At 43.5% G+C, this 26,985-nt stretch overlaps 1 protein-coding gene across 1 annotated transcript in view; it reads left to right on the top strand.

Moving 5' to 3' along the window:
* LOC106589425 (latent-transforming growth factor beta-binding protein 2) overlaps window positions 1-26,985 on the top strand; it is a 152,446-nt gene that overhangs the window by 18,545 nt on the left and 106,916 nt on the right. The window contains exon 3 of the mRNA XM_014179443.2: window positions 9,095-9,371. Within this exon, the coding sequence (XP_014034918.2) occupies window positions 9,095-9,371 (277 nt within the window). The remainder of the gene's footprint in view (window positions 1-9,094; window positions 9,372-26,985) is intronic.

Here is a 26,985-nt window from a genome sequence, read left to right as displayed (position 1 = left end):
ATATCCACCAGTACATTGCTCATTATAGGCTGAAGGAGGGAGCCTGTGGGGTGCGGCGAAGAGACAGTGTGGCTAAAGGTAACGTACACAATGTCATGGGTCAACCTCAGGTTAATTAAACCCCCCAGCCAACTTGATGTGGTTGGAGAGAGAGTGAATGCCCTAACTACTGTATTAGGTTGAAAAACTGCACTGCACTGTGACAGAAAAATGTAAAAGATATGAAAAGGGCACCTCCATTTTCTGAAAGATTACCCCTTAAGGATTTACCATAAAGGGAAAAGAGCACAAAGTACCACAGAACTACCACAAAGGACCAGTCATCAGTCAGTCCTGAGCTGAGCTCCCTCACTTCTGCTGGTAATGATTAGGCTGCTAGATAGTGGTGGGTGAGAGGGATGATTCATAACTTCTGTTTTTGGATGATATACAGTGGGGGAAAAAAGTATTTGACCCCCTGCTGATTTGTACGTTTGCCCACTTACAAAGAAATGATCAGTCTATAATTTTAATGGTAGGTTTATATGAACAGTGAGGGACAGAATAACAACCAAAAATGTTATAAAATGATTTGCATTTTAATAAGGGAAATATGTATTTGACCCCTCTGCAAAACATGACTTAGTACTTGGTGGCAAAACCCTTGTTGGCAATCACAGAGGTCAGACGTTTCTTGTAGTTGGCCACCAGGTTTGCACACATCTCAGGAGGGATTTTGTCCCACTCGTCTATGCAGATCTTCTCCAAGCCATTAAGGTTTCGAGGCTGACGTTTGGCAACTCTAACCTTCAGCTCCCTCCACAGATTTTCTATGGGATTAAGGTCTGGAGACTGGCTAGGCCACTCCAGGACCTTAATGTGCTTCTTCTTGAGCCACTCCTTTGTTGCCTTGGCCGTGTGTTTTGGGTCATTGTCATGCTGGAATACCCATCCACGACCCATTTTCAATGCCCTGGATGAGGGAAGGAGGTTCTCACCCAAGATTTGACAGTACATGGCCCCGTCAAATGATGCGGTGAACTTGTCCTGTCCCCTCAGCAGAAAACACCCCCAAAGCATAATGTTTCCACCTCCATGTTTGACGGTGGAGATGGTGTTCTTGGGGTCATAGGCAGCATTCCTCCTCCTCCAAACACTGCGAGTTGAGTTGATGCCAAAGAGCTCCATTTTGGTCTCATCTGACCACAACACTTTCACCAGTTGTCCTCTGAATCATTCAGATGTTCATTGGCAAACTTGAGACGGGCATGTATATGTATTCTTGAGCAGGGGGACCTTGCGGGCGCTGCAAGATTTCAGTCCTTCACGGCGTAGTGTGTTACCAATTGTTTTCTTGGTGACAATGGTCCCAGCTGCCTTGAGATCATTGACAAGATCCTCCCGTGTAGTTCTGGGCTGATTCCTCACCATTCTCATGATCATTGCAACCCCACGAGGTGAGATCTTGCAGCCCCAGGCCGAGGGATATTGACAGTTCTTTTGTGTTTCTTCCATTTGCGAATAATCGCATCAAATGTTGTCACCTTCTCACCAAGCTGCTTGGCGATGGTCTTGTAGCCCATTCCAGCCTTGTGTAGGTCTACAATCTTGTCCCTGACATCCTTGGAGAGCTCTTTGGTCTTGGCCATGGTGGAGAGTTTGGAATCTGATTGATTGATTGCTTCTGTGGACATGTGTCTTTTTTACAGGTAACAAGCTGCGGTTAGGAGCACTCCCTTTAAGCGTGTACTCCTAATCTAAGCTCGTTACCTGTATAAAAGACACCTGGGAGCCTGAAATCTTTCTGATTGAGAGGGGGGTCAAATACTTATTTCCCTCATTAAAATGCAAATCAATTATAACATTTTTGACATGTGTTTTTCTGGATATTTTTGTTGTTATTCTGTCTCTCGCTGTTCAAATAAACCTACCATTAAAATTATAGACTGATCCTTTCTTTATCAGTGGGCAAACATACAAAATCAGCAGGGGATCGCATACTTTTTCCCCCCACTGTATTGGGCAATGGACAGTGACAATCTCTGAAATATAGCCCTTTGATCTTCTTCTTAGGGATGTTAAATGATAGTACTGAAATGTGCAAATGCTCACTTTTGAAAACAATATAACCTGTGCTATTGAATAACATAAATCATCTGATCAATATCAGGGGTGCTAAAATACCAGTGTACCACAATTCTGCTGAGACAATTCTGCAGTGTTACATATTTGTTAGGAATCATTTTAGACATGCTTCTTTCCAGTTGTTGTGAATCCATAACACTTAACCTATAAATGGCTTCTGTCCGATCTCTGGTTCTTACCCTTCAATAGAAACGATTTCACCTCCCAGAGCCTGGCCTACCGTTTGATTCTTTTAAAATACATCCGTTCAGTGGCAAAATACAAGAGTCCTTTCCTTAGTCAGTCCAACGTTAAATAATGATGAAAATGTGCTTTAATAAAACATCCTGGGAGCAGGTTTTTGTTGTAATGTAGAAGGTGAGAGAGTGTGGTAAAGTTATGACTTCTCTCTGATATCACACACATGGCTCAGTGTTCCAGAGTTTAGCATGTTTCCATTCTTAACTTTGAACAGAAATGTTTCCATATATTTTGAAAGGGCCCTTGGTGGTGAGCTCTTTAGTTATTTGTATTCTCTACAAAATGAGCCTGAATCCTAATTTGTTTAATGGCTCCCTGGCCCTAATGTTCTGAATGGCTCCCTGGTCCTAATGTTCTGAATGGCTCCCTGGCCCTAATGTTCTGAATGGCTCCCTGGCCCTAATGTTCTGAATGGCTCCCTGGTCCTAATGTTCTGAATGGCTCCCTGGCCCTAATGTTCTGAATGGCTCCCCTGGCCCTAATGTTCTGAATGGCTCCCTGGTCCTAATGTTCTGAATGGCTCCCTGGCCCTAATGTTCTGAATGGCTCCCTGGCCCTAATGTTCTGAATGGCTCCCTGGCCCTAATGTTCTGAATGGCTCCCTGGCCCTAATGTTCTGAATGGCTCCCTGGCCCTAATGTTCTGAATGGCTCCCTGGCCCTAATGTTCTGAATGGCTCCCTGGCCCTAATGTTCTGAATGGCTCCCTGGTCCTAATGTTCTGAATGGCTCCCTGGCCCTAATGTTCTGAATGGCTCCCTGGCCCTAATGTTCTGAATGGCTCCCTGGTCCTAATGTTCTGAATGGCTCCCTGGCCCTAATGTTCTGAATGGCTCCCTGGTCCTAATGTTCTGAATGGCTCCCTGGCCCTAATGTTCTGAATGGCACATAATTTCCTCCAGCCGTAGATTGAGGGGTTCCCCAACATTATCACAATTCCGCTCTCATTATTTATATCATTTTCAAAAAGCACCAATATCAAGTTAGCGGAGATAGTATTGTTGACCTGTGAGATACATTTGAGACATTTTTACATGTGTTTGAGTTTCAAATTTCCTGGGCTGAGTGAGAGGATTGTAAAAGTTTGTGAGGTGGAGAGATGGGGCAAATCTTCAGCAAATAGTAATGGCCTGAAGACATGTACTCTGTTGGAAACGAGAGCCCGGCCCCATGCAGTGAATAGCAAGGCTGGGAATTGCTAGGGATATCACGATACGATATTATCACGATACTTAGGTGTTGATACAATATGTATTGCGATTCTCACAATTCTATATGTTTCGATTCGATACTGCGCTTTAAAAAAAAAACTTTTTATTTCACCTTTATTTAACCAGGTAGGCCAGTTGAGAACAAGTTCTCATTTACAACTGCGACCTGGCCAAGATAAAGCAAAGCAGTAAGACAAAAACAACAACACAGAGTTACACATAAACAAACGTAAAGTCAATAACACAATAGAATAACCTGTATACAGTGTGTGCAAATGAAGTAAGGAGGTAAGGCAATAAATAGGCCAATAGTGGCAAAGTAATTACAATTGAGCAATTTATACTGGAGTGATATATGTGCAGATGAGGATGTGCAAGTAGAAATACTGGTGTGCAAAAGAGCAGAAAAACCAAAACAAATATGGGGATGAGGTAGGTAGTTGGATGGGCTATTTACAGATGGGCTGTGTACAGCTGCAGTGATCGGTAAGCAGCTCTGACAGCTGACGCTTAAAGTTAGTGAGGGAGATATAAGTCTCCAACTTCAGTGATTTTTGCAATTTGGTCCCGTCATTGGCAGCAGAGAACTGGATGGAAAGGCGGCCAAAGGAGGTGTTGGCTTTGGGGATGACCAGTTTAAAATACCTGCTGGAGCGCGTGCTACGGTTGGGTGTTACTATGGTGACCAGTGAGCTTTACCTAGCAAAGACTTATAGATGACCTGGATCCAGTGCGTTTGGTGATGAATATGTTGCGAGGACCAGCCAACGAGAACATACAGGTCGCAGTGGTGGCTAGTAAATGGGGCTTTGGTGACAAAACGGATGGCACTGTGATAGACTGCATCCAATTTGCTGAGTAGAGTGTTGGAGGCTATTTTGTAAATGACATCGCCGAAGTCGAGGATCGGTAGGGTAGTCAGTTCTACAAGGGTATGTTTGGCAGCATGAGTGAAGGATGCTTTGTTGCAAAATAGGAAGCCGATTCTAGATATAATTTTGGATTGGAGATGTTTAATGTGAGTCTGGAAGGAGAGTTTACAGTTTAACCAGACACCTAGGTATTTATAGTTGTCCACATATTCTAAGTCAGAACTGTCCGGAGTAGTGATGCTAGTCGGGCGGACGGGTGTAGGCAGCGATCGGTTGAAGAGCATGCATTTAGTTTTACTAGCATTTAAAAGCAGTTGGAGGCCACGGAAGGAATGTTGTATGGCATTGAAGCTCGTTTGGAGGTTTGTTAACAGTGTCCAGAGAAGGAAGAAGGACCAGATGTATACAGAATGGTGTTGTCTGCGTAGAGGTGGATCAAAGAATCACCCGCAGCAAGAGCGACATCATTGAAATATACAGAGAAAAGAGACTGCCCGAGAATTGAACCCAGTGGCACCCCCAGAGACTGCCAGAGGTCCGGACAACAGGCCCTCCGATTTGACACACTGAACTCTGTCTGAGAAGTAGTTGGTGAACCAGGCGAGGCAGTCATTAGAGAAACCAAGGCTGTTGAGTCTGCCAACAAGAATACAGTGATTTTACTGAGATTCGATCTTCCAAACATATTGTTGCAGAGGGACAAGAGAGAGCCATAAGAAAAAGAGATTTGATCAGTCATGGGAATAATAGTGATAAAACATGTTGTCTCACAATTTAAAAAGAAGATGGAGAACAACTTATAAAAGGAAGAATACTGGAGTTTTGGCGAAGGTACAGCTGTCTAGCCCAAAAATTATATTACGATACTGACAAATTATATTGTGATATATTGTCAAAAATTATATCCCGATATGTAACTGTATCGATTTTTTTCTCCCATCACTAGTGGATAGGGGCTGCTGCCTACCTCAGGCTTCTCTCCGTCCCACACAGGGCCTTAATAGGTAACTCAGGCCTGCTGTGCTGTGGGAACTATGAATGCTATTTACCCTTATAAAGGTCCTATCTTATTTTAATATACACAATTTACCACTAAATCAATCAAGAACTCATACAATACAATATCTTCAAATACTGTATATGCCTGCTTTATTAGAATGGTTTTTATGGTCTGTTTTACAGGATTACTTTGTCCACAGAGTGAAGGTTGTTTGGAAATTAGGGATTCTGCAGTAGACCTCAGCTGTCATGGATTTGTTCAGGACTGTTATCTCCCTAACATCCCTCCCTCTCCCTTCCTTAAAACTGCCCTCAAAGAACTTGATTTTAAGGACAGAACTTGGACTGGAGATTGGTTTTAAGGACAGAACTTGGACTGGAGATTGATTTTAAGGACAGAACTTGGACTGGAGATTGGTTTTAAGGACAGAACTTGGACTGGAGATTGGTTTTAAGGACAGAACTTGGACTGGAGATTGGTTTTAAGGACAGAACTTGGACTGGAGATTGGTTTTACGGAACTTGAACTGAATTTCACATTAATACAGTTACATTTTTTTAATATATATTTTTTAACATGCTTGAACATGTTTGAACTGAGCTCACAAAGTAGAGCTGTGATTAATGGACAGTATCTGCTTGCATGGAGACTTGGAGTATATGCTTCCATTGAATGACCAGGTCCAATAATGCCCACGTTTATGCATTTTTCAGATGACTGGCTCTGGAATCTGTCTCTTTAAATTGCTCATTCAGTCTCAGTCATAATTAAGCACAACAATGACCCTGCCAGGAATATGTTTCCTAACTTCTGTTAGTGTTTCAAAGAAAATTAGTATTTATTATTATTCCCCAATGCAATAATAAAACCACATATTTGTGAAATAGATGGAATGTGAGGCAATTAGTTTTAATGATGTGCGAGAAAAATCTGCACGACAGCAATTACCGCGACAAAGTGTTCAACAGCCAGGTAGGCAGGCATGCCAGCCCCATGCAGCAGGACAGACCCAGGGAAGAGAGACAGACAGTGACACTGCAGCAGCCAGGCTTGTGTGGAGCTCTAGTAAGAGTCAAAAGGGCCAGGGTCAGTGCCCACTGCCCAGCCAAGCCCATTGTCAATTCATGGAATGCATGTTTGGTGCCACATTGTGTCACTTTAATGACTGCTGTTGGGCGACAGAGCTGAAGAAGGTCATGTATTCAAGGTCACATACACAGACTGTGACGTATACCAACCGTACAATTAGGCAATTTTCTAGGCCAGTTACACAAATTGATAAATTAGTATACATATTTGTTCCAAATCAGATGGCACGGTGTCAGTGGGTGTGGTGGTTGGGAGGGGTGGAATGGGAAGGGGGGAGGTCGCTCATTTACTGAACTCTCCCTCATATGTCAACCGACTCTTTGGACTGTTTGATCCTCAGTCTTCCTCAAACCCTTGTAATCGTTGTGGTTGAACAGACTCTAGACAAGACGGTGGCAACAGGCCAGCCTCAAGTCTGGTTAGTGGATGATATATTTAACTCTTTGCCAAATAGAGACAAAGCATTTCTTATTTTATCCCATAGTGTACTAGAAAACTCAGATCACATACCAAGTTACATTTCCCTGACTGAATGTGTAGTATACTTCATCAGAAAGGGCTGGATTTTCCCCAAAGCAGTTCAAACTAATGCTCTAGCAAATGTGTGGGTTTAAATAGAATAGACTTCACCATAAACCACAGGAATATGGTCAAGGACTATAATTTAATTCCCAATTTCTTCCCTTTTGTCATCATGTTGCGATGATTGACTGTTTGTATTCCATACTCTCTCAATTAGCATACATCATGTTGTGATGATTGACTGTTTGTATTGCATACTCTCTCAATTAGCATACATCATGTTGCGATGATTGACTGTTTGTATCGCATACTCTCTCAATTAGCATACATCATGTTGTGATGATTGACTGTTTGTATCGCATACTCTCTCAATTAGCATACATCATGTTGTGATGATTGACTGTTTGTATTGCATACTCTCTCAATTAGCATACATCATGTTGTGAGAAAGTTGTGCTGAATTCAAAACCATGTGGTGCTAGTTTCATGGCAGTTTTAGGTATATTGTTCGGATACAATTAGAGAGAGCGAGAGAACAAAAGACTGAAGCCAAGCTGTGAGCAATAAGGCCTGAAGGGGTGTGGTATATGGCCAATATACCACGGCTTAGTGCTGTTCTTAGTCACAACACAATGCTGAATGCCTGCATACAGCCCTTAGCTGTGGTATATTGGCCATAAACCACAAACCCGCGAGGTGCCTTATTGCTATTATAAACTGGTAACCAACATAATTAGGACAGTAAAAATACATGTTTTGTCATACCCGTGGTATATGGTCTGATATACCACGGCTGTCACCCAATCAGCATTCAGAGCTCGAACCACCCAGTTCATAAAGTAGAATAATCATGTTCCTTGGTGTGGCAGCCAAGGACTCGGTCATCCTCATGCCATAGAGGACACCTAGGAGGTCCATTCTTCTCTCACACCAGACAAACTGGACCCCATGTCTGAATGGCATCATATTGCTAAAACAGGAAGCCTACAGCAGGTAGACCATGCAGCCAGTGGGGCCCTTAGCTACCAGCTCTCCTCACAGTGCCAAAAGCTGTGGAAGCTTTCCTGCCTGCGATTTGTCAGTGGCACAGCATCTGTGTCAATAGCATTCCACCACTGTTGACAGAGCACTGCAGTTTGCTTTAGCCACCAGAGAGTAGCAACCTGATTTAGTGTTTGAGAACAATGTCATCAATTCTGCAGTGCTATCCAGTACATACATTTGTGTCACAAGATGGAAAGGATGTTTGCTTTGAATCGCATGCCACAGGTCTAAGAATAGTGTTCAAGTAGCCAGAGTGAGGTGCAGGGAGGGCCCAGATTTGGACATGTGCAGATTGTTTTGCCATAACCATGAAATTACCTCAACACTTGCTGTATTTGCAGACAATTGATCAACATTGTTTATACATTCATCTTTGACCAGACAAGGAAAACACGTCCCCTCAGATTTGGTTTATTTTTTCAAATATAGAAATATCTGCACAAGTCATAGCATATATGAAGTGTGAGGCATTTACAGACAGATTCCAGTTAGGCTCCAAGCCGGTCGGTGGAATCTAGTTTCGCATTCACAATTTTGTGCTCTTTTAATTACCTTTTTAAGCAGTTTGTCTTTATAACTAACAGCACACATTAGATTTGGAATCAGTGACCAAAGGAATTTGTAGGAAAACTGCTGATCATTGGAGCACCAGCAGCATTAAGCACAGCCAAGGAGCTGAAGTGACTCTTACCTTTTTGAGAAATGGGTTAAATGTAAGAGATCCCATACATTTAGACATAACAGGGCTGTCTTGGGCTCAGGTGAAATTGAACATGACATTCCCTCCAGGCTTTGTACTATAAGGAAACCAGAGTAAAAGCAACGGCATGGATACACAACTAATTGGCCCTTGATTGAATCACTTAAAGTAAAGCCGGCTAGTGCTGAGATAATGTAGGCCATGTCTGGAGATGCTTTTTTATGTGAAAGGCCACATGTTCTAACATGACACCGTTAAAGATCTGCCTCCGTCTCTCTCTCTGCCCCCTGCAGCTGACTGCCAGCCCCCCTGCCAGAACCGCGGCTCTTGCAGCAGGCCCCACACCTGTGTGTGCCGCTCTGGGTTCCAGGGGGCCCGCTGCGAGGAGGCTGCCCCAGAGCAGGTGTACATCCACACCGGAGGGTCCCTGAGGCGCATCCAGTCAGGCACCAACCCCTTCCAGAGGGAGCAGCCCAGGAGGAAACCCACAGAGAGGCAGGCCATAGACAACCCCAGCCCTAGGGCTCAGACCCCCAGACCTGAGACCACCAGACAGTCTCTCCAGCCTGTGTAAGTCCATCATTGCACTGCACCTCCTTCCTGATGGAGTATTTATACATTTATAAATGGTTACTCACTGACCTTATTTATCTCTGTTTAGCTGGAGGAACAATGTGTTTTCCCAACACAAGCTACACTCTTAGAAAAAGGATTCCAAAAGGGTTCTTCGGTTGTCCCCATAGGAGAACCCTTTTGGGTTCCATGTAGAACTCTCTTTGGAAAGGGTTCTACATGGAACCAAAAGGGTTCTACCTGGAACCAAAAAAGGTTGTTCAAAGGGTTCTCCTATAGGGACAGCCAAATAACCCTTTAAATCAAATAAAATACAATTTGTGCCGAATGCAACAGGTTGTAATGATGGGGAGGTGAGTCGGAAGCAGGTGAAACATTTTAATAAAACAACAAAACCAAGAACACGACACTAACTTAAGGCAGACCGCCAATACACAAGAACAATACCAACTGGTGAGGGAACATGGGAGAGTGACATATAAAGGGGAGGAAATTATGAAGGTAATGGAGTCCAGGTGTGAATCATAATGATTAACAGGTGTGCGTAATGATGAATCCCAGGACCGGTGGTTAGTACTCTGGCGACGTCGTACCCCGGAGGGGAGGAGCAAGAGCAGACGTGACACAGGTGTAATCCTTACCATGAAATGGTTACTTTACGAGCTCTAAACCAACAATGCATAGTTTATTTTTTATTTGATTTATTTCACCTTTATTTAACCAGGTAGGCCAGTTGAGAACAAGTTCTCATTTACAACTGCGACCTGGCCAAGATAAAGCAAAGCAGTGTGACAAAAACAACAACACAGAGTTAGACAAACTTATAGTCAATAACACAATAGAAAAATCTATACACAGTGTGTGCAAATGTAGTAAGATTAGGGAGGTAAGGCAATAAATAGGCCATAGTGGCGAAATAATTACAATTTAGCAAATTAACACTGGAGTGATAGATGTGCAGATGATGATGTGCAAGTAGAGATACTGGGGTGCAAAAGAGCAAAACAATTTACAATATGGAGATGAGGTAGTTGGGTGGGCTATTTACAGATGGGCTGTGATCGTTAAGCTACTCTGACAGCTGATGCTTATAGTTAGTGAGGCAGATAAGTCTCCAGCTTCAGTGACTTGTGCAATTCGTTCCAGTCATTGGCAGCAGATAACTGTAAGGAAAGGCGGCCAAAGAGGTGTTGGCTTTGGGGACGACCAGTGAAATATACCTGCTGGAGCTCATGCTATGGGTGGGTGTTGCTATGGTGACCAGTGAGCTGAGATAAGGCGGGGCTTTACCTTGCAAAGACTTATATATGACCTGGAGTCAGTTATAAAAAGTAAGTAATAAAAATGGGCTAAATAAACTAAAGGAAAAATAGTAAGACAATAAAAATAACAGCAATGATAACGAGGATATATACTGTAGAAGGGTTACCGGCACTGAGTCAATGTGCATGTAGGTAGGGGTAAAGGGACTATGCATAGATAAACAGAGAGTAGCAGCAGTGTGTGTGAAGGAATGTGTGTGGCGTCAATATGCGTGTGTGTGTGTCAGTGTGTGTGTTGGAGTGTCAGTGTAGTATGTGTGAGTGTGTGGTTAGAGTCCGGTGAGTGTACATGGAGCCTGTGCAAGAGAGTCGGTGCAACAAATAATAATACAGTTGAAGTCGGAAGTTTACATACACTGAGGTTGGAGTCATTAAAACTTGTTTTTCAACCACTCCACAAATTTCTTGTTAACAGACTATAGTTTTGGCAAGTCGGTTAGGACATCTACTTTGTGCATGACACAAGTAATTTTTCCAACAATTGTTTACAGACAGATTATTTCACTTATAATTCACTGTGTCACAATTCCAGTGGGTCAGAAGTTTACATACACTAAGTTGACTGTGCCTTTAAACAGCTTGGAAAATTCCCAAAAATGATGTCATGGCTTTAGATTCTTCAGATAGGCTAATTTTCAATATTTCAGTTAATTGGAGGTGTACCTGTGGATGTATTTCATGGCCAACCTTCAAACTCAGTGCCTCTTTGCTTGACATTATGGGAAAATCAAAAGAAATCAGCCAAGACCTCAGAAAAAAAATTGTAGACCTCCACAAGTCTGGTTCATCCTTGGGAGCAATTTCCAAATGCCTGAAGGTACCACGTTCATCTCTACAAACAATAGTACGCAAGTATAAACACCATGGGACCACGCAGCCATCATACCGCTGAGGAAGGAGACGCGTTCTGTCTCCTAGAGATGAACGTACTTTGGTGCGAAAAGTGCAAATCAATCCCAGAACAACAGCAAAGGACCTTGAAGATGCTGGAGGAAACCGGTACAAAAGTATCTATATCCACAGTAAAACGAGTTCTATATCGACATAACCAAGGAACTTGACGCTCTCAACCTTCACCACTACAGCCCAGTCGATGAGAATGGGGCATGCTTGGCGCTCCTTTTCCTGTAGTCCACGATCAGCTCCTTTGTCTTGCTCACATTGAGGGAGAGGTTGTTGTTCTGGCACCACACTGGCAGGTCTCTGACCTCCTCCCTATAGGCTGTCTCATCGTCGTCAGTGATCAGGCCTATCACCGTTGTGTTGTCGGCAAACTTAATAATGGTGTTGGAGTCGTGCGTGGCCATGCAGTCATGGTTGAACAGGGTGTACAGGAGGGGATTAAGCACACACCCCTGAGGGGCCCCCGTGTTGAGAGTCAGTGTGGAAGAGGGGGCGGCCTGTCAGGAAGTCCATTATCCAGTTGCAGAGGGAGGTGGTCATTCCCAGGGTCCTTAGCTTAGTGATGAGCTTGGAGGTCACTGTGGTGTAGTCAATGAACAGCATTCTCACGTAGGCGTTCCTACGGGGCAGTAGTCATTTAGGCAGGTTACCTTGGCTTTCTTGGTCACAGGGACTATGGTGGTCTGAATGGATTTAGAATTGATTTGATTTAGCCCGTCTGGTAGGCTGGCGTCACTGGGCAGCTCACGGCTGGGTTTCTATTTGTAATCCGTAATGGTTTACAAGCTCTGCCACATCCGACGAGCATCAGAGCCGCTGTAGTAGAATTCGATCTTAGTCCTGTATTGATGCTTTGCCTGTTAAATGGTTTGTCGTAGGGCATAGCGGGATTTCTTTTAAGAGTCCATATTAGTGTCCCGCTCCTTGAAAGCGGCAGCTATAGCCTTTTTTCTCAGTGCGGATGTTGCCTATAATCCATGGCTTCTCGTTGGGATATGTACGTATGGTCACTGTGGGGACGACGTTGTCGATGCACTTATTAATGAAGCCAGTGACTGATGTGGTATGCTCCTCAATGCAATTGGATGAATCCCGGAACATATTCCAGTCTGTGCTAGCAAAACAGTCCTCTAGTTTAGCGTCCGCTTCCATATTGAGCATGTTGCTGGTACTTCCTGTTTGAGTTTTTGCTTGTAAGCAGGAATCAGGAGGATAGAGTTATGGTCAGATTTGCTAAATGGAGGGTGAGGGAGAGCTTTGTACGCGTCTCTGTGTGTGGAGTAAAGGCGATCTAGAGGTTTTTCCCCTAGTTGCACAGGTGACATGCTGGTAGAAATGAAGTAAAACGGATTTCAGTTTTCATGCATTAAAGTCGCCGGCCACTAGGAGCGCTGCCTCTGGATGAGCATTTTCTTGTTTTCTTATGGCCTTTTACAGCTCGTTGAGTGTGGTCTTAGTGCCAGCATCGCTATGAAGAATATACAGTCGTGGCCAAAGGTTTTGAGAATGACACAAATATTAATATTAATTAACACAAAGTCTACTGCCTCAGTTTGTATGATGGCAATTTGCATATACTCCAGAATGTTATGAAGAGTGATCAGATGAATTTAAATTAATTGCAAAGTCCCTCTTTGCCATGCAAATGAACTGAATCCCCCAAAAAACATTTCCACTGCATTTCAGCCCTGCCACAAAAGGACCAGCTGACATCATGTCAGTGATTCTCTCGTTAACACAGGTGTGAGTGTTGACGAAGACAAGGCTGGAGATCACTGTCATGCTGATTGAGTTCGAATAACAGACTGGAAGCTTGAAAAGGAGGGTGATGCTTGGAATCATTGTTCTTCCTCTGTCAAACATGGTTACCTGCAAGGAAACATGTGCCGTCATCATTGCTTTGTACAAAAAGTGCTTCACAGGCAAGGATATTGCTGCCAGTAAGATTGCACCTAAATCAACCATTTATTGGATCATCAAGAACTTCAAGGAGGGCGGTTCAATTGTTGTGAAGAAGGCTTCAGGACGCCCAAGAAAGTCCAGCAAGCACCAGGACCGTCTCCTAAAGTTGATTCAGCTGCGGGAGCGGGGCACCACCAGTACAGAGCTTGGCAGCAGGCAGGTGTGAGTGCATCTGCACGCACAGTGAGGCGAAGACTTTTGGAGGATGGCCTGGTGTCAAGAAGGGCAGCAAAGAAGCCACCTCTCTCTAGGAAAAACATCAGGGACAGACTGATATTCTGCAAAAGGTACAGGGATTGGCCTGCTGAGGACTGGGGTAAAGTCATTTTCTCTGATGAATCCCCTTTCCGATTATTTGGGGCATCCGGAAAAAAACTTGTCCGGAGAAGACAAGGTGCGCGCTACCATCAGTCCTGTGTCATGCCAACAGTAAAGCATCCTGAGATCATTCGTGTGTGGGGTTGCTTCTCAGCCAAGAGAGTGGGCTCACTAACAATTTGGCCTAAGAACACAGCCATGTATAAAGAATGGTACCAACACATCCTCCGAGAGCAACTTCTCCCAACCATCCAGGAACAGTTTGGTGATGAACAATGCCTTTTCCAGCATGATGGAGCACCTTGCTATAAGGCAAAAGTGATCACTAAGTGGCTCGGGGAACAAAACATCGATGTTTTGGGTCCATGGCCAGGAAACTCCCCAGACCTTAATCCCATTGAGAACTTGTGGTCAATCCTCAAGAGGCGGGTGGACAAACAAAAACCCACAAATTCTGACAAACTCCAAGCATTGATTATGCAAGAATGGGCTGCCATCAGTCAGGATGTGGCCCAGAATTTAATTGACAGCATGCCAGGGCGGATTGCAGAGGTCTTGAAAAAGAAGGGTCAACACTGCAAATATTGACTCTTTGCATCAACTTCATGTAATTGTCAATAAAAGCCTTTGACACTTATGAAATGCTTGTAATTATACTTCAGTATTCCATAGTAACATCTGACAAAAATATCTAAAGACACTGAAGCAGCAAACTTTGTGGAAATTAATATTTGTGTCATTCTCAAAACTTTTGGTCACGACTGTAGATGAAAACTCTTGGTAAATACTATGGTCTACAGCTTATCATGAGGTACATTATTCAAAATCAGGTGAGCAAAACCTTGAGACTTCCTTAATATTAGCGATCGCGCACCAGCTGTTATTAATAAAGAGACAGAGATCTTACCAGAGGCTGCTGTTCGCCTAGTAGATGCACGGAAAACCCAGCTAACTATATTATCTATGTCCTTGTTTAGCCACGACTCAGTGAAACATAGGCTATTACCGTTTTTAATTCCCGTTGATAGGATAGTCTCGAACGGAGCTCATTCAGTTTATTCTCCAGTGATTACACATTTGCCAATAGAACGGAGGGTAGAAGTGGATTATCCACTCGCCTACTCAGTCTCAACAGGCATCCGGCTCGCCAACCCCTGTAACCCCCGTCTCCTCTTCATACGAATGACTGGGATTTGGGCCTGGTCCAGGAGGAGCAGTATATCCTTCGCGTCCGACTCATTAAAGAAAAATACCTTGTCCAGTTCGAGGTGAGTAAATGCTGTTCTGATGTCCAGAAGGAATTTTCAGTCATAGGAAACTTTTTCGAAAACATTATGTACAAGAAAAGTTAAAAACAGTGCAAACACACAAAATAGCACAATTGCTCAGCAGCCCATAAATCGGTGGTCATCCCGTTCGGCACCATTCTGTGGTTCTAGATAGAAATGTAAATTATCTTTCAATTGTTTGTGTTCAACATACTTCATGCTGTGACGTCCTGACCAGTAAAAGGGGTTATTTGTCATTGAAGTTTGGTCAGGGTGTGGCAGGGGGTGTTTGTTTTGTGAGTTTCGGTGTTTTTGGGTTTAGGTTCTACGTTATCTATTTCTATGTTTATGTCTAGTTTTCTATTTCTATGTGTTTTTTTTTTGCAATGACCTCCAATTAGAGGCAGCTGGTTGTCGTCTCAAATTGAAGGCCAAATTTAGTTGTGTTTGTTTCACTTGTGTTTTGTGGGTGGTTATTTTCTGTATAGCCTGGGAGCCTTATGGAACTTTTTCGTCATTTGTTTTTGTTTTTGTTTAAGTGTTTTCTTTATATAAATTAAGAAGATGAGCACTTTTCCCGCTGCGCCTTGGTCCAATCCTTACGACACCCATGACACATGCTTCAAACATGCTTTAACAGGATAGGGGCTTTAACAGGATAGGGGCTTTAAGAGAATAGGGGCTTTAACAGGATAGGGGCTTTAAGAGAATAGGGGCTTTACCAGGATAGGGGCTTTAAGAGAATAGGGGCTTTAACAGGATAGGGGCTTTAAGAGAATAGGGGCTTTAACAGGATAGGGGCTTTAAGAGAATAGGGGCTTTAACAGGATAGGGGCTTTACCAGGATAGGGGCTTTAACAGGATAGGGGCTTTAACAGGATAGGGGCTTTAAGAGAATAGGGGCTTTAAGAGAATAGGAGCTCAGTAAACACTGAATATGTAATACTGGGGTGGCAGGTAGCCTAGTGGTTAGAGCGTTGGGCCAGTAACCGAAAGGTTGCAAGATCAAATCCCCGAGCTAACAAGGTAAAAATCTGTAGTTCTGCCCCTGAACAAGGCAGTTAACCCACTGTTCGTAGGCTGTCATTGTAAGTAAGAATATTTTCTCAACTGACTTGCCTAGTTAAATAAAGGTTAAATAAAAAAAGAGGATAGGGGCTTTAGGAGCTCAGTAAACACTGAATATGTAATACTGGACTTTTGCCCAAGATGCATACATTCTGGATTTTTAACACACTAAATAATGGGGTGACAGTCAAATATTCTTGGTTTCTATTCCAAGCAGACAGTGGGCCTTTGAAGTGTAATCAATACTGATGTTCTAGATCACTGACATCTGAGATTTGTTTATATTATTGTTGTTCAGAAGAGGATTTAAACCTCCGATGCCATTTATTTTGATCTATGTTGGCAGTCTGACATGTGGGCATGCCAACCCCGAGGCGTATTGAAATGTTTTTGGCCGCTGTCATGGCACACTGATATCCTTCTTCATTTGAACATGGAATTTGTCACAGTCGAACTTGGATTCAAGTGTTGATTCTGCGGTTTATTCTGATAAACGTTGCTCATATAAAAATGATTATTGCCTCTAAGCTCCTCATTTATAAAGTTCGAACACATAATATGTTTTTCTCATCTAATGAAAATCAGCCTTATTCTGACAGGAGTAAGTAAAGGGAGTAGAAAGACAATGTACTCTACCCACCACCATTAGTTACACTACAACAACAGTTACATAGACAATGTAATAAATGCTGTCATGAGAAACAAGTGCAATGATATTCTCTGTGATATGTATGTACAACATACGGCATACAGAAGTTTTTTATTCTGGTTTGCATTATGATTTGTGTTTGTTATTTGGTTGAATCAAACCAGATGAGCGGGTCCATATGTTAAGTGTTTAATACATAATGCTTAATGCTGTGTAAAACCAGAGCTAAATAACCTAGCATGTCTTTCCTTCTTCACCATTGAAAAGAGCTGCTCCATGGCTGAAAAACCGTGAAGATCAACATGTAGAATGAAAGGAAACCACGTCTGATTGGCCAGATAGGAAAGTCACAGTAACGCTTGCCATTTGCTATGAATATATAAATCTGATTTGAATGAATAATGTATTTTCTTTGGATTTGTGTAACACTATAAGAAATTACATTTATTCTATGACTCATTGGACTGGACTAACAATGACTACTGATGCACATAGCGTGACAACTGGTCAGACTAGGCCCTCTCATAGCACATTCAGCTACTCTCAGAAGACCATTAATCAAACCAGAGAATGGCATCAGACTTTTGGCTTCGACAGCAGTCTATTTTTGTCGCAATTACTCTGGAAATGATACTCAAGGGCATTTTTCTGCTCACAATATTGAGTTTTTTCGTCCCTCCGCTGTTTGCTTAAGGACATTGTTAAGCCTGGAGGTCACTGCCAAATCTTCTGATTAAGGTTGTGTTATGGTTTGAACCGTATTTCTGACTGAGGGTGTTGAAAGGTGATGCTTGTTTGTGTCTATGACTGTTCAGGCAGATTTTTTGCTATGTATGGGATAGGTTTATCTTGTCAAATGCTTCTCTGCCTTGGATGAGAGCCCAATGGTTTTCTAATCCTCAGGCAGTTGTATAAAGTGCCATAATTAGTTTGAGCACTGAGGTCACCCTTCATTTTCAGCCAAAGTGTCATCTGGGTAATATCGTTCTCTGAAAACTCCGAAATTCTATTAGATTACAGTTGATGTTTATGGTCCAGTATGTTCTAATAGCGAGTGCCTTTTACGTAGTTATGTCACATCGTATTTCTGTGTTATGGAATTACTCTGGCAAAACCCCTCTGATGCCTGTAGTAGCTTGAAGTAACCCAAGTAAATGTTTTGGCAGATGTTTTCCTAAAACAGTTTATTTTTTCACTTGCATTGTTTCTTAGTCACGATAAATCTTTAGTATGTAATCAATGCAAGGCGTGTGTCAGAAGTGCACAGTTGCTATGCATATGTTTGCTTTGATATTCATTTAGTGGACATATTTGTAGCCTGAGTCACAGATCTGGGACAAATAAGAGAGCAAAACTGCACATTTTACATTAGAAGTGGCAGACACCATTACTGAGTCACACAACCTGGCGATGTGCAGCGTGATCTCTCTTGTCTCTAATGGAGCTGACTAACACATCTCAGCAGGTGCTGTTAATCTGAAGATGAGCCATTTCCTATTCCACAACACAAGCCCGCTCAAATGAAAGCTTGTGGACACGCTGGCAAACCCAGCCATTTAGAAAAAAAGGGGATTTGAAGACAAACAGGGCCAAACTATGAGAAGTATAGAAAACAGTGTGTGTGTGGACATTTGGAAAATATTATTCATATAGCCCACTCGGAGAGTGGCAGCCCACATGAAAAAATGCTACAGTTTACTATAGAATACTACAGTACTTACTATAGAATTCTATAGTAAACTGTAATATACTGTAGAATACTATACTAAATACACACTGTATTATCCCTCAAACATGTGTAGTACTTACTATAGAATGTTGTAGTACACTGTGGAATACGATAGTAAATACTACAGTATTATCCACAAAAAAACAACGTAGTAAATATCACAGTAATGTCCGCAAAAACACTATAGTAAATACTACAGTAAACTACAGTCCACAAAACACTAAAGTAAATACTATAGTATGCTACAATCCACAAAAACACTACATTAATTACTAGAGTAGTATATACTCTAGTTTTCTTTTACTAGAGTATTTATACTATAGTTAACTGTATTCTACAGTAAATAATATTGTATTCACTGTAGTGTTTTTGCTGACTTTAGTCTGAAAAAAAACTACAGTGAAAATGACATAAGTCTCCAAATACACTACAGTGAATACTATAGTATTTATACTATAGTATACTATAGTATTTTTTCATGTGGGAGGTTCACATGTGTCTGTATTTAGTTAGTAGAGAGCTGGTTCTCAGAAGATGTTTGTGATGTATTCTGTTGGTCAAGTTCTGGTGAGCAACATTCTCCGCTCAGGCTCTGTTGAAAGCCAGAGGTGGAGCAATTTACCCCTGGATCATCACGGGACCTCGGTCTTTGTCTTAAATATCAGGTTTTGGTTGTGCTGTGGCCAGAGGTGTAGGAGCAATATGAGGTCACTGAGAGAGTGTAAAGCGGTGCCAAGCCCAAATTAACGAGTCAGGGTAGCCGCCTCTGCAAAGATTAGAACGTCCTGCAGGTTTTTCCCGTGCCTCCAGCCTGTCCATGCCTTTCCTGTTCTCCATAAGAGGGAAGGTGTGAGGTATGTCTGGGAAACAGATTTGGGTGGGTACGCCAGTAGCACCTAGTTGCTGACTTTGCCTGTATTGCCTGTTGGGTTGTGCACTGACAATGGGGGCATTTTTATTAGCGTCTTCAAGCGGAGCTGGGCTTAAGGTGGGCCAAATTGGCCAGCAGTGATAAGGGCATGAGGAGTCGCCTGGCTGGCTGATGTGGAGTGGTTTGGGAGTCCAGACGGCCTGCTCTCCAGACCTGCCAGTTGGCCTCCCTCGGTAATGAAATCACCCTGTGTGCACTGCGTCAGCAGCAGATGGGGAAAGCATACTGTCTACTGTATTTCGTGAAGTGGTTTGTCAACACTTGGGAATATCGGGACGGTCTGTAAGACATTCCAGTAAAACAGGTGTAGATTTTTGCTGCACTTAACTCAATTTACAGAAGGCCTGTGTAGAGTAGTAAAAGAGGCCACTCGGGAAAGAAAAGTGTGTTCATGATGTTTGCAGATGACATGTTTTACTGTAACCATGCCAAAAACATTCTGCATCAGGGTTTGTCACTGTTTCCACCTTTGTTGACTGGCTATCATCAGCAGGTGGAAGGCTGAACTCTTAACTGCAGCAGATGGACAGTTCCTTAGGAATGGCCCTGCCAGCAGGTGTCACTGATCGGTAGTTCTGTCACTTGGTGCCATGCTTGGGTTTGTGGCTACCGCTGTCTGAACATGGTGATGCCATATTACTCATAATGGACCTCTTTTAGTCATAATTCGGCCTGCACTTCATTCACTTTACCACTATATGGGAAGGCTGTTATATCCATTCCATTACTCATTGTCTGTCAGACTCTGCTTGGAATTTGAAGTTGACTTGACTCACACAGGCAGAAATTCCCAGAGAGTGAGACACTTCAAATGTCATTTTACCAAACCCAAACGTGGAAAAATTAAAAAGGCAATCCTGTAGCATCAGATGTTCTTAAAAAGGTGTTATTTCATGGTCACGCTAGCGAGGTCCCACTGTAAAGGGCCTCCAGCTCTCCAGCAGAGGAGGATGATGGTATTATTGTGGATAAACTGCAAAGTGAATAATCAAATCAAAGTTTATTTGTCACGTGCGCCGAATACAACAGTGAAATGCTTACTTACAGGCTCTAACCAATAGTGAAAAAAAAGTATTAGGTGAACAATAGGTAAGTAAAGAAATTAAACAACAGTAAAAAGACAGGCTATATACAGTAGCGAGGCTATATACAGTAGTGAGGCTATAAAAGTAGCAAGGCTACATACAGACACCAGTTAGTCAGGCTGATTGAGGTAGTATGTACATGTAGATGTGGTTAAAGTGACTATGCATATATGATGAACAGAGAGTAGCAGTAGCGTAAAAGAGGAGTTGGCGGGTGGTGGGTGGCAGGACACAATGCAGATAGCCCGGTTAGCCAATGTGCGGGAGCACTGGTTGGTCAGCCCAATTGAGGTAGTATGTACATGAATGTATAGTTAAAGTGACTATGCATATATGATAAACAGAGAGTAGCAGCAGCATAAAAATAGGGGTTGGGGGGCACACAATGCAAATAGTCCGGGAAGCCATTTGATTACCTGTTCAGGAGTCTTATGGCTTGGGGGTAAAAACTGTTGAGAAACCTTTTTGTCCTAGACCTGGCACTCCAGTACCACTAGCCATGCGGTAGTAGAGAGAACAGTCTATGACAGGTGTCTGGGGTCTTTGACAATTTTTAGGGCCTTCCTCTGACACCGCCTGGTGTAGAGGTCCTGGATGGCAGGCAGCTTAGCCCCAGTGATGTACTGGGCCGTACGCACTACCCTCTGTAGTGCCTTGCGGTTAGAGGCCGAGTAAATGCCGTACCAGGCAGGGCAGGATGCTCTCGATGTTGCAGCTGTAGAACCTTTTGAGGATCTCAGGACCCATGTCAAATCTTTTTAGTTTCCTGAGGGGGAATAGGCTTTGTCGTGCCCTCTTCACGACTGTCTTGGTGTGTTTGGACCATTCTAGTTAGTTGTTGATGTGGACGCCAAGATTTGAAGCTCTCAACCTGCTCTACTACAACCCTGTCGATGAGAATGGGGGCGTGCTTGGTCCTCTTTTTCCTGTAGTCCACAATCATCTCCTTAGTCTTGGTTACGTTGAGGGATAGGTTGTTATTCTGGCACCACCCGGCCAGGTCTCTGAAACTCCTCCCTATAGGCCGTCTCGTCGTTGTTGGTGATCAGGCCTACCACTCTTGTGTTGTCTGCAAACTTAATGATGGTGTTGGAGTCGTGCCTGGCCATGCAGTCGTGGGTGAACAGGGAGTACAGGAGGGTACTGAGCACGCACCCCTGAGGGTGCGTGTTGAGGATCAGCGTGGCAGATGTGTTGCTACCTACCCTCACCAGCTGGGGGAGGCCCATCAGGAAGTCCAGGATCCAGTTGCAGAGGGAGGTGTTTAGTCCCAGGATCCTTAGCTTAGTGATGAGCTTTGAGGGCACTATGGTGTTGAACGCTGAGCTGTAGTCAATGAATAGCATTCTCACATAAGTGTTCCCTTTGTCCAGGTTGGAAAGGGCAGTGTGGAGTGCAAAAGAGATTGCATCATCTGTGGATCTGTTTGGGCGGTATGCAAATTGGAGTGGGTCTAGGGTTTCTGGGATAATGGTGTTGATGTGAGCCATTACCAGCCTTTCAAAGCACTTCATGGCTACGGATGTGAGTCCTACGGGTCTGTAGTCATTTAGGCAGGTTGCCTTTGTGTTCTTAGGCACAGGGACTATGGTGGTCTGCTTGAACCATGTTGGTATTATAGACTCAATCAGGGACATGTTGAAAATGTCAGTGAAGACACCTGCCAGTTGGTCAGCACATGCCCGGAGCACACATTCTGGTAATCCGTCTGGCCCCGCAGCCTTGTGTATGTTGCCCTGTTTAAAGGTCTTACTCACGTTGGCTACAGAGAGATCACACAGTTGTCTGGAACAGCTGATGCTCTCATGCTTGCCTCAGTGTTGCTTGCCTCGAAGCGAGCATAGAAGTGTTTTAGCTCGTCTGGTAGGCTCGTGTCACTGGGCAGCTCGCTGCTGTGCTTCCCTTTGTAGTCTGTAATAGTTTGCAAGCCCTGCCACATAAGACGAGCGTCGGAGCCGGTGTAGTGTGATTCAATCTTAGCCCTGTATTGATACTTTGCCTGTTTGATGGTTCGTCGCAGGGCATAACAGGATTTCTTGTTAGCTTCTGAGTTAGAGTCCCGCACCTTCAAAGCGGCAGCTCTACCCTTTAGCTCAGTGCGAATGTTGCCTGTAATCCATGGCTTCTGGTTGGGGTACGTACGTACAGTCACTGTGGGGACGACGTCCTCAATGCACTTATTGATAAAGCCAGTGACTGATGTGGCGTACTCCTCAATACCATCGGAGAATCCCAGAACATGTTCCAGTCTGTGCTAGCAAAACAGTCCTGCAGTTTAGCATCTGCTTCATCTGACCACTTTTTTTATTGACCGAGTCACTGGTGCTTCCTGCTTTAATTTTAGCTTGTAAGCAGGAATCAGGAGGATAGAGTTGTGGTCGGATTTACCAAATGGAGGGCGAGGGAGAGCTTTGTACGCATCTCTGTGTGTGGAGTACAAGTGATCCAGAATTTTTTTCTCTCTGGTTGCACATTTAACAAGCTTCAAGATTGCTTCGATCACGTGGACTGGGATATGTTTCCGCATAGCGTTGGACAATAACATTGATGAATACGCTGATTCGGTGAGCGAGTTTATTAGCAAGTGCATCGGTGATGTTGTACCCACAGCGACTATTAAAACCTTCCCCAACCAGAAACCGTGGATTGATGGCAGCATTCGTGCAAAACTGAAAGTGCGAACCACTGCTTTTAATCAGGGCAAGGCGACCGGAAACATGACCGAATACAAACAGTGTAGCTATTCCCTCCGCAAGGCAATCAAACAAGCTAAGCGTCAGTATAGAGACAAAGTAGAGTCGCAATTCAACGGCTCAGACATGAGAGGTATGTTAACCCTCGCAAGGCTTCCGGCCCAGACGGCATCCCTAGCCGCGTCCTCAGAGCATGCGCAGACCAGCTGGCTGGTGTGTTTACAGACATATTCAATCAATCCTTATCCCAGTCTGCTGTTCCCACATGCTTCAAGAATGCCACCATTGTTCCTGTTCCCAAGAAAGCTAAGGTGACTGAGCTAAATGACTATCGCCCTGTAGCACTCACTTCCGTCATCATGAAGTGCTTTGAGAGACTAGTCAAGGACCATATCACCTCCACCCTACCGGACACCCTAGACCCACTCCAATTTGCTTACCGCCCCAATACGCCCACAAACGACGCAATCGCAATCACACTGCACCCTGCCCTAACCCATTTGGACAAGATGAATACATATGTAAGAATGCTGTTCATCGACTACAGCTCAGCATTTAACATCATAGTACCCTCCAAACTCGCCATTTAGCTCAAGACCCTGGGTCTTGACCCCGCCCTGTGCAACTGGGTCCTGGACTTCCTGACGGGCCGCCCCCAGGTGGTGAGGGTAGGAAACAACATCTCCACCCCGCTGATCCTCAACACTGGGGCCCCACAAGGGTGCGTTCTCAGCCCTCTCCTGTACTCCCTGTTCACCCATGACTGCGTGGCCATGCACACCTCCAACTCAATCATCAAGTTTGCAGACGACACTACAGTGGTAGGCTTGATTACCAACAACGACGAGACGGCCTACAGGGAGGAGGTGAGGGCCCTCGGAGTGTGGTGTCAGGAAAATAACCTCTCACTCAATGTCAACAAAACAAAGGAGATGATCGTGGACTTCAGGAAACAGCAGAGGGAGAATGTTTGGAGAATGTCCTGTGCGTGCTCCTTGTTGTAGAAAAAATCTTTGTCTAAACCCAGGTGAGTGATCGCTGTCCTGATATCCAGAAGCAATTTTTTGCCATAAGATACGGTTGCAGAAACATTATGTACAAAATAAGTTACAAATAACGCAACAAAAAACACATAGTAGCACAATTGGTTGGGCGCCCGTAAAACTGCTGCCATTTCTTCCGCTGCCATTTTATGAGTGACAGTCAAGGGGTATCAGTGCTGAGTCAATGTGCGGGGGTACAGGTTAGTTGAGGTAATTTGTAAAGTGACTATGTATAGATAATAAACAGCAAGTAGCAGCAGTGTAAAAACAAAGGGGGAGGGTGTCAATGGAAATAGTCCGGGTGGCCATTTGATTAGTTGTTTATGGCTTGGGGGTAGAAGCTGTTAAGGAGCCTTTTGGTCCAAGACTTGACCCTCCGGTACCACTTGCCGTGCGGTAGCAGAGAGAACAGTCTATGACTTGGGTGACTGGAGTCTTTGACAATTTTTTGGGCCTTCCTCTGACACTGCCTAGTATATAGGTCCTGGATGGCAGGAAGCTTGGCCCCAGTGATGTACTGGGCTGTACACACTACCCTCTGTAGCGCCTTACGGTTAAATGCCGAGCAGACCTGACAGAGATTCAGCGTAACGCAAGGTTTCCTGTGGGGGCCTTTGCTCAGCTTATGTAGTGAAACTTCCTTCCCTGCCAGCATGAGATCCTGGTGGTCACAGCCAGTCTGTCAGCCCGTTTTATGAGTGTCAGGGCCAGCCATGAACCGCTCCACTACAGGCCCAGCTGAATCGGTGATAAAGAATGGCATGGAGGACACTTTCACTGCCTCCCCTGGGTCCTTCCTCTCTCCCGTCCCTCTCTGACATCAGGCCTCCACAGGAAACAGGCCAGGCCAGGGGCAGAGCAGGATGTGTGTGCAGCATGCACTGACATCTCTCCAAAGGTGATTTCTCTCTGTGCTCCATGATTACATAATCACACATGGAGGGAGGAGGAGGAGGAGGGACCTGGATCCTACTGCATGACAACAAAAATGTCTGCTAACTTACTAGAGCGATGTTAAGGCCAAAATTATTCCTAAGTGGTGATATATTTACACTACCGTTCAAAAGTTTGGGGTCACTTAGAAATGGCCTTGTTTGCTCCAGATACTCAACTAGTCTAAAGATGGCCAGTTTTATTGCTTCTTTAATTAGCACAACAGTTTTAAGTTGTGCTAATGTAATTGCAAAAGGGTTTTCTAATGATCAGTTAGCCTTTTAAAATGATGCACTTGGATAAGCTAACACAACGTGCCATTGGAACACAGGAGTGATGGTTGCTGATAATGGGCCTCTGTAAGCCTATGTAGATATTCCATAAAGAATCGGTAGTTTCCAGCTACAATAGTAATTTACAACATTAACAATGTCTACACTGTATTTCTGATCAATTTGATGTTATTTTAATGGACAAAATATTATTTTTTCTTTCAAAAACAAGGACATTTCTAAGTGACCCCAAACTTTTGAACGGTAGTGTATCTTACTGTGGCAGTAATTGTTTTCTTCATATTGGCCCACCTTTGTTGCTGGTTGACTAATAGGCCCAGTGGTTACAGAGCTTGTTGACTCGAGGCTTTACACTGACCCACACAGTCACTTCTCAGAGGAAACTGTGGTCAGTGAGGGAGTTCTCCATGTTAATCATGGAACAGTCATTCCTTTTAGCCTAACCCCAGACAGACCACACCACTCTCACTACTGGAAGCTACTGTCAACATGCCACCGTAGGTGTTTACGGAACTGCCAGAAAGTATTACTGTTTCCACATAAAAAAATACTATAGTGTATACTATGGTAGGAATATTATAGTATTCACTTGAGTGTTTTTGCGGAGTTTACTGTAGTATTCACTGTAGTCCGCAAAAACCCTACAGCGAATACTGTAGTATTTACTGTAGTATACTGTAGGCAGGTAGCCTAGCAGTTAAAAGTCTTGAACCAGTAACCAAAAGGTTGCTGGTTTGAATCCTCAAACTGACTAGGTGAAAAATCTGCCAATGTGCCCTGGAGCATTTTCAAATCAAATTGTATTTGTCACATGCGCTGATACAACAGGTGTAGACCTTACAGTAAAATGCTTACTTACAAGCCCTTAACCAACAATGCAGTTTTAAGAAAAATAAGTGTTAAGTAAGTCACTCTGGATAAATGACTCAAATGTAAATGTATACTGTAGTATTTACAGTTTACTATAGTATAAATACTGTAGTAAAACAAGAGTAGTATATACTATAGTAATTACTGTAGTGTTTTTCCAGACTGTAGTACGGTATAGTGTAATATTTACTGTAGTGTTTTTGAGGACTGTTGTATACTGTAGTATTTACTGTAGTGTTTTTGTGGATATTACTTTAGTATTTACTGAAGTTTGTTTTTGTTTTATTATCTTTGACATATGTGGGGGGCTTTCTCCTACTGGAGAAATACTACAAGAGCAAATGTTCCATAACGTGTAGGTAGGACAGGGTTGTGATCAGAGAGTTCAAAGCTTCTGCTCTTTTCTATACCCATAGGGAACAAAATATATGGTGTGTATATACTTTGAATGTAGGTTTCTCATTTATGTGTGGCACAAACTGGGCAATGGGGGAGGGGAATTGGCATGGTATATGCAAATTAAATACTGTAGTGTTTTCTATAG

The sequence above is a fragment of the Salmo salar genome, chromosome ssa01 (genome assembly GCF_905237065.1).
Source record: "Salmo salar chromosome ssa01, Ssal_v3.1, whole genome shotgun sequence".
In the NCBI taxonomy this organism is placed as follows: Eukaryota; Metazoa; Chordata; class Actinopteri; order Salmoniformes; family Salmonidae; genus Salmo; species Salmo salar.
Note: the sequence above shows the minus strand (reverse complement) of the source record. Positions and strands in the feature narration are given on the sequence as shown.